This window comes from Ictalurus punctatus, chromosome 15 (genome assembly GCF_001660625.3).
Source record: "Ictalurus punctatus breed USDA103 chromosome 15, Coco_2.0, whole genome shotgun sequence".
In the NCBI taxonomy this organism is placed as follows: Eukaryota; Metazoa; Chordata; class Actinopteri; order Siluriformes; family Ictaluridae; genus Ictalurus; species Ictalurus punctatus.
The window spans coordinates 16060110-16068585 of record NC_030430.2 but is presented as its reverse complement, the minus strand read 5'-3'; the positions used below and the strand labels follow the sequence as shown (position 1 = coordinate 16068585).

The window sequence follows — 8476 nt, the reverse complement described above, 5'->3', positions numbered from 1 at the left end:
TAATACTTATTGGTGCAACCACAACTGGTCTTCAGAGCTAGAATAAAATGGAAAATAAAATTGTATTAAATACAAATTAAGCTGAAACCACATTTCATAATCAAAACAGTTTGATTTTATTTACTACTTCAGATAACTGAGCGCTCAGTCTCACACAGCCAAAAGTATGGGGAGTTGCTTAGTTGGCATGCAGTGCCTTCCAACGGCTTAGGGGCCCGTGGCTTGGGACGTATTTCACACCACAGCCATCAGGGATCACACGCTTCTCCTGCAGCAGGTCATCAAAATCAGTGGCATTAAACTTGGTGAAGCCATACTTCTTGGAGATGTGGATCTAAAGAAGAAAAATTAGGAAATTTAAAGCTTAGCTCAAAGATCATAATTGAGAAGTCTCACAACAGTCCCTTTAAGATCCCAGCACATACAAACCAAACAATTGCTTCAGACCATAATGAAAACAATATTCCTGTTTTTTCATAAAACATGAAACATCGACCCCATTATGAGAATGAGATGTACCTTCTGACGGCCAGGGAACTTGAATTTGGCTCTCCTCAAAGCCTCAATAACATGCTCCTTGTTCTGGGCCTTCGTGCGCACAGACATGATGACCTGTCCGATGTGCACGCGGGCCACTGTGCCCTGTGGCTTTCCAAAAGCACCACGCATTCCAGTCTGGAGCCTGGAGAGAAGAAACAAGACAGTAAAAATCACAAGTGGAGAAAAAAAAGAAAGAAAAAAATGGGGAGAAAAAAAAGAAAGAAAAAAAACCCACACATGTACACATTTCCAGTTGTAGTGAGGTTTTGTCTCAATGGTCCCTTAAAGGACCCAGCACTTCACAAGCTGGGCTCATACACAACCAAAGATGCACTGTCTGCAGCTTTTGCACACCAGAGCAGTATAGGCAACCAAGCTGGTCGGCTTAATAAGCTGCAGTTGGTAGTTTTATGCTTGACCAAACTCACCTATCAGCTCCGGCACAGGACAACATTTTATTGATGCGGATGACATGGAAAGGGTGCAGACGCACGCGGATGTGGAAACCATCTTTACCGCATGTCTTCACCATGTATTTGTTGGCGCAGATACGGGCAGCCTCAAGAGCTACACAAAGCCAGATACACAGTTTAGCGTTAGTAAAGTAACAGCAAGACACTTGTCAAGGCAAAAACAGTCAGGTGAACTTCGAGTAATTTGAGTACATACAGGTAAATTCTTAGAACTTCACCATCCCTCCACTTACCCTCAGATGACAGCTGCTCATACTCATCAGACACCATGTGACCACACAAGGGGAATTCATCCACCTTAGCCTTCTTCCTGCCCAAGTCAAAGATCCTGATCTTGGGATCTAGGTTAAGCAGAGAGAATAGCAATCATACAGTTACATAAACTTAGTTTACACCACTGCTAGTACAGGAACTTTTAATTACATTATCTACACAATGTGAATATTTTATTCATGAAAGCTTCATGGTTCTTTGCCATGTTCACAAAATGTCTGACAATTGTACACTGAAACACTTTATGAGGTTCAGGTACTCTACAGCTGTGCCATACTATAAATAAGTAAATAAAATACATCAACACCAAAAGATAAAAGGGGGAGGAGAGTGGAAAGAGGCAGAAAGATTATTTACAAACAGTTTGTACAAAATATGCAAGATTTCATTATAAACAGATCAATAAATAGATATTTATTTCAAGTCATGCATGTCCAGCTTATTAGGAATTTATCCTCCTTTGTGGTTTCTGTGAAATAAATGCAAACAGTGTGTCTTCATTCATCTTTTGATTCAGTTATGACCCTTCTGTGGTTAGTTTCAGGTAGAGGATTTATTGATCAATCATTTAAAGGTTGATGTTACGTTAAAACCATAGAGAGGTGACCCAGAACTTGTGTTTTTAAAAAAATCTTGCTTTGGGTTATTTACATTTAACACAAAAATAAGTTTTACCGTGGGTAAGCCACCTCTGCATTGCATGCCTTTTTTGTTGTTGCATTTTTCTGAAGGTCTTAAATGTAATGGAACTAAAATTTCTTCTGTTGTATTAAATATTGTGATGGATCTGTTTCTACAGTTAGAAGAAACAACTTTAGGCTGCATCCCCAGATAATGCACAACATTAAATCATCCAGAGGGAGGAAAAAAAAAAAAAAAAAAATCTTATTCCAATAAAAGTGGATGTCCTTACCAGGTACACCTCGACAGAAACGGGACTTGGGGTAAGGCTTGTTCTTGCAGTATCTGTAGCTGGGGTAAGGAGACAGTGATCAGTCAAACAGTTCAACTGTTTAAAGGACTATGGATACGAACAGATGGACGTACATATTTCTTCACTGCTGACAAACATTTGATCTGAAGCAGACTCATGGAGGAAACGATCAAACACACCATTGCTAACCATCTAACAATGTGTATAGTTAGTTGAAAGTCGCAGAAGTTACTAATTATTTAGACCATATATTGTTGTAATTCAATGACTATTCAAATGACTACTCAATTTCACTAGTATTTCTTCGCAAGTCCTCAGTATGATCAGTTACAGGAGCGCCTGTTACTAGCTAGCTAGCCGCTATAGCCAGGCCAGGAACCGCACATGGTTAGCGCGTCCTGCCATTTTCAGCTCGCGGCTCTTTACAGAGAACATAAAAGAAAAATAGACTTACCAACGGGCTGGACGGCGCCCCATGGCTGCAACCTAAAACAAATACAAAAACGGTTACTTCTATAAAAAACTAGCGCGACGAAGACTTTGTATCGAATGAGATTTTCGATAAATTTGTCAAGAGCGGGAGAAAACCATCCTTCCACGCACTCACCTAATGGCGGAAAGGAAGTAACTTGCCTTTCCGCCGCGTCATATTGTAAAAGAAACGTCACATCCGCATTCGTCGTCCAGAACAGCTGATTAATATGTGTGTGTGTAAATATATATATATATATATATATATATATATATATATATATATATATATATATATATATATATATATGTGTGTGTGTGTGTGTGTGTGTGTGTGTGTGTGTGTGTGTGTGTGTATATTTATATATATATATATATATATATATATATATTACCAGCGAATGGAATGCTTTAATACACCATAAATAAACAAATAAGACTGCTTTTTCACAACAATGTTTTAGGTACTATAATAAAGCAAAAAGATCTAATATGTACGCGATCTCCATGCAACTCATTTTGTTGCTTAACGGTGTTGCCAAATGCAAGGGAAAGTACCTTTTTAATTTTCAATAGTTTTGTTTATATAATTAATATAAATGTAGTGGGGAAAGGTGATTGTAGCACTTAAAGTATCACTTCTTCGGTAACCTTTACAATAATAATAATAATAATAATAATAATAATAATAATAATAATAATAATAATAATAATAAACCTTTGCTATACTCATATATTTAGCTAATGTGTCCTACAAATAGTCTCTTAATAATTACATTACTTCAATAATTATTTTCCTAATCATGAGCATTGAAAAGAACGCAAAGAAATTCCTTTCTTAATTTTTTACCCTTGGCTATAAGTTTTGCTTAATGTTAAACAAACAAGAAACATTATAATAACATCATATAATCAATACAATTCTCAAAATGTTTTATTAAATATGGTTACACGAACAAAACTATAGATAATCAAACCCATGTTCAGCAACATACCAAAGTCACCCTTCAAGTGTCATTATTATTATTATTATTATTATTATTGTTGTTGTTGTTGTTGTTGTTGTTGTTGTTATTATTATGTTGTTGTTGTTGTTATTGTTGTTACATGTAATTAAGAATAAAAAATGCAATACACATTTTATTTCTGATTTAATTGAAAACCATTGAAAACCACACAGTTTTGATAACTTCTATCTGATCAGTTGTAGAAGAGTGAGTGAATGAAATCCTGCAAGATAGCAGATCTTAGGGCATTGTACTAGAATCACTGATCTAAATTCATTAAACATTCATTACACATAATAATGACTTATTTATATGCCACCATGACTAGGACAAGTTGAGGCCTGCTTCACACATCACCGTGCTTAAAACCAACTGGTTCTTCTTAAAGCCTCTAAAGGTTCATGCTAAATTTGCCCCTATGGTGGCTGCTATGTTTTACATCTTCTAGAACCTCTGTTTATTCAGAAATGACAAAGGAAGGAGTCAATATTTGGTCAATTACATTTACCAGAAGTAAAAGTTGTACACAAGTATTAACTTCTGTTGCTGTAAAACCCCTGAATAAGTTCAGGTGCAACCTGTTGCCAAAGGTCACATGATTAGTTGAAAGGTCCCATTTACTTCCTAACAGTGGTGCATCTCGGACCACTCTCTGGCATTGTATGTTATGACTCTGGAGTTGGTGGTCCATATTCTGTCTCAAATTGAGATTAAAGCCAATTTAAATGGCAGATCTACCGAAACTGTGTCTCCATCATCACCACTGCTATCTTTCTTACTGTCTTGTAAATCTACAGTATGTACAACATCCTTCAAAAATCCTTATTTTTCATTATAGCCTATTTTAGTTGATCAGGCTAAGACTTAATCATGAAATGTTCATCATTTTATAACTGCTGTGTTGGTCATTTGTTAATGTCATGAAAGAACCTAGATTTAACATTAATTTTTGCTTTGATTCTAAAAGGAAGGTTGGTGTTTCAAAAAAGAGAATGAGTGTGATCTCTAAAACGCAGCGTGAGAGATGCTGTTTAACACTCTTCTGTTGCTCTGTTCCTGGAGCTGCTGTTATGACACTGGACTCCATCTTAAAGGAAATATTACCATCTATGGCATGTTTTCTCTCCATAAAATAGATGCCACCATCTTAACTATGCCTCAGCTGGCTGACTATAAACAGTACAACTTTTCATACTTCATGCAGAAGCAATTTGCTCTTAATAAAAATATCTGTTTAATTTAATCAGCTGTTCTGGCTTCTGCAGAGGACCACCAACATCCATGTTTAATACTTGGTGCTGGATTTCTGTGCTATTTTCTGGATGAGATCAACAACAGTCATCTCCTGCCTGGTTTCACTCTATGCTACTAGATGTATGACACTTTCTCGTTTCAAGCTAGTATTGGGGACGTAAATTTGCAAAATAATATGGTCAAATGTAATTTCTTGTTACAAACAGTTCAAATAGATAATTTGTACCAAATTGAACGTATACCATATTAGCATTGTCTATTTTCACCTAGTCAGATGGCTGAGTCACGTTATACCCCAGAATGTTCCTATGGACACAGGCAATTGAAGATTAGCTAACACAAATGCCATGCTTCCACTTTCCTCAGCAAAAACTACTAAATACACTAACCCAATATTACATATTAAGGTTCAAGTCAGAGAACAAATTCTAGTTCAGTATATCACCACCAGATGGCACGCACTGCAAATGTGGCATTTTTATATTTGTAACAGACCACCATCGTCGATTTTAGTTTTTGTTTCTAGCTGTAGACAAATGATGGAGTCAGTTTCAAAAATATTTACAACAATAATTCACTCGATTCTCAATTTCAAAACATGATACAGATACAATAACAGCAGAAAAATGCGAAATGATGGCCCTGCTAAAAAAAAAAAAAACAACAAAAAATAAATAAACAAATAGAAACCCTCATAGAATTTGTAATGGTTTGAATGGGAATTGTATTGGTTTTAATCGAAACTGTAATGATCCCTGTGATAATTTGTTGCCTTCAATTGGTATGTTATGTTCTACTGAAAATGTCTCCATCATCACTGCTATGTCATGGCTTCATTTGCTCCTTTTATCTTTCTTAATGTCTTGTAAATCTGCAGTATGGACAACATCCTTCAAAAATCTGGTAATTTGTTATCTTTTACTGGTGGCATGCTATGTCTAGCGGATACCATTAAGGATCAATAATGGTAATGGTAATGGTTTTAATGGTTAGCTGATGGTTTGTAACTTGTAGTGGAGACCATTAGAACTTTCTGTGATTGTTTCTTTTGTTTTTGTTTTTTTAAGCTTGATTGTTTGTTTGTTTTTAACAGGGGTGCATTATTAAGTGAATTATACTAATGAATGAATAACAAGGGATCTTCCCACATTGTTAACTTCGTTTACCGTTTACTACCACGTCAAATGTTCCTGAAAGACACAAGATGTCGGTTTAACTGTATACTGATAGCAGAGTCAAAAAGCTTTTCTCTTTATTGGTATAAGTTGCTCTTTGGTCTGCTCTCACATGTAGCCTATGTTTCCTACTCTAAGTCGTCTATGTACGAATATTACTCAGTTTCACTAAAGAGTCGACTCTCACTTATACTCTCTCCTAATTCCCAGGTAGAATCCATTACCATTTATGAATACTTGTAGAATCAGTTGTTTACTTCCCAGTTGTATAGGTTTATGTAATTTTAGAATTAGAATTTTAGAGGAAGACAATCAGTGCCTAAAATCAGTGTGCTGAATTTATGTAAAAATCTGAACTGATATATTTTCCTCCTTCGAGCCATAGGCTATTGAAAGCTATAAAACAACACACAAGAGGGCGACAAAGGCCGAGAAATTCAAGCCAGTCGTTTCCTTTTCCTACCAAAAGATGTCTCTTTTGTTTCAGCAACGGTACACTGATAAATAAATAAGTAAATAAGTAAATAAATAAATAAATAAATACACTTTCCCCTCTTAATTTTCTAGAAGAGGAATGACCTCACATGTCTAAACTCTGGATAATGAAGAACAAATGTTGGGGTGGCCATTGGAATCTCTGGTATCACTAACATTTGTTCTTGGTCAATGCAGAAATGACGTGACTGTCCAAACATTTCCTCTGGCCCACCTTTGATGTCAGTTGTGTAATGTTTGTAATCTATGACAAATTTTAAAAAATAATAATATAGAAGAAGAATGATGAAAAAAAAGTCAGCAAGCCAAACAGGCTCATAATAGGGAGAGATAGGTGCAAATAAAACTTGGTTCTTACAGGCCACTGAACCTAATATATATTATTATTAATTACGATTTCATTTACACAATATATCTAACAAAAGTTCAAGGGCACAAATTCTTATGCAAGGCAATGTAATTAATCAAACTTTACTAGAGCTATATAACCAAAGCTCTTTAAGCAATACAAACTATTCATCTTGCCTCCTGCTGCTGCATTCCTGGCCTAAGTTGAGCAAACAAATATTCCATGCCTTAGATGGGACTGTGATCAAGTTAGCAACAGCATACTCACCCATAAATTTTCTTAATACCTCAGTTCACTCAAAAATGAATTGTGTTAATGTATTGTGAAAACTGAATTGATTCAGTGATATTGTCTAGAAGTTTGTGACCTTGCATTTGTCATACAAGTGAAAGGCTTAAATAGTCTAGCACGTTATATGGGGCTATAATGAGATGAATTCCTTTATTCCAGTTTTCTCTAATTAAAAAAAAAGTTATTTAAAATCTTTGGTTATATTCATTATCAAGATTCTGTACTTTCTTTAATATGTCTCATGACATTTTTGTGAAATGTCTCTCATATAACACATTTCTCCCATATAACACATTTTGTCTTGTGTGCAGAAGATAGGCACCACCCTATTAAGTATAGTTTGAAAGTTTCTTCTGCAGTCATGTTTGACCTGTGATTGTGCAAATGATATATGCAACATTACAATGATAATCTTTCAACTTGGTCACAGTTTTAGCTCCGTTTCTGAGCCACAATTTGCACCACACCCATTCACACATTGGTAGAGCGCAGTGCACACTTCCACCCTTTGCATTAGCTCAGCTGGAGTCCATAGTTCAGGGCACAAAAATGCACTTATCATGCATATTATAATATGTGCTGCACTGTCTCTGGTAAATTTGTGTGTGTACTGGGGAGGGGGTGCATGTGCTCTCAGAGAGTAGTTTTAAATCGACTCCAAATATGTATATTGGGAGGTAGAGGTCACACAGAGGTTAGCTTATAAGCACAGACCCATGATAAGAGGCAAGAAAAGAGAGAAGAATGATGAGAGGAAGAGGATAAAGCATAAAAATAGGTTAAACTGTGAAGTATTCTCATCGAGATATGCTGCATCACTCAATGAGGAACTCTGTAAGTTTCATTCACATCTGGTGAGAGATGTACACACCTTAACTGTGTACAGCAAAATTAAAAGAAATGGGGTGGACTCCCAGGCTTGCAATCAGTATTACTGGGATAGGCTCTGAAGCCACTGAAACTCTGATGTGGATAAAGTGGTTGCTAATGATGAATGAATGAGTGAATGAGTGAATGAATGAATGAATGAATGAATGAATGAATGAATGAATGAAATGCAAACCAAGAAAAATATTTTTCAAAAGTAACAAGTAAGAAAAGCAGCAAAATGTAAATTTGTATTTGTGAGCCATCTTTGTGTGTTGTTTAGATCACAACAAAGCATAGAGTGACAAAATGAATAAAGATGTGCTTGGTCATTGAGTCACCATTAC

The 8476-nt window shown here is 35.8% G+C and overlaps 1 protein-coding gene and 1 non-coding gene across 3 annotated transcripts; both read right to left on the bottom strand.

Moving 5' to 3' along the window:
* Window positions 1-92: 92 nt before the first annotated feature.
* rpl10 (ribosomal protein L10) lies at window positions 93-2846 on the bottom strand. Of its 2 annotated transcripts, XM_053686049.1 has the most exons (7): window positions 2828-2846; window positions 2675-2706; window positions 2200-2258; window positions 1247-1354; window positions 969-1107; window positions 520-682; window positions 93-334 (listed from the first exon to the last, which is right to left on the bottom strand). In XM_053686049.1, the coding sequence occupies exons 2-7, from the start codon at window positions 2695-2697 to the stop codon at window positions 179-181; spliced, it is 648 nt and encodes a 215-aa protein (XP_053542024.1). In that variant the 5' UTR covers window positions 2698-2706; window positions 2828-2846; the 3' UTR covers window positions 93-178.
* Window positions 805-939, bottom strand: LOC124628992 (small nucleolar RNA SNORA70). Its single transcript, XR_006983825.1, has one exon. It is a non-coding gene; the product is annotated as a small nucleolar RNA SNORA70 (small nucleolar RNA).
* Window positions 2847-8476: the final 5630 nt, after the last annotated feature.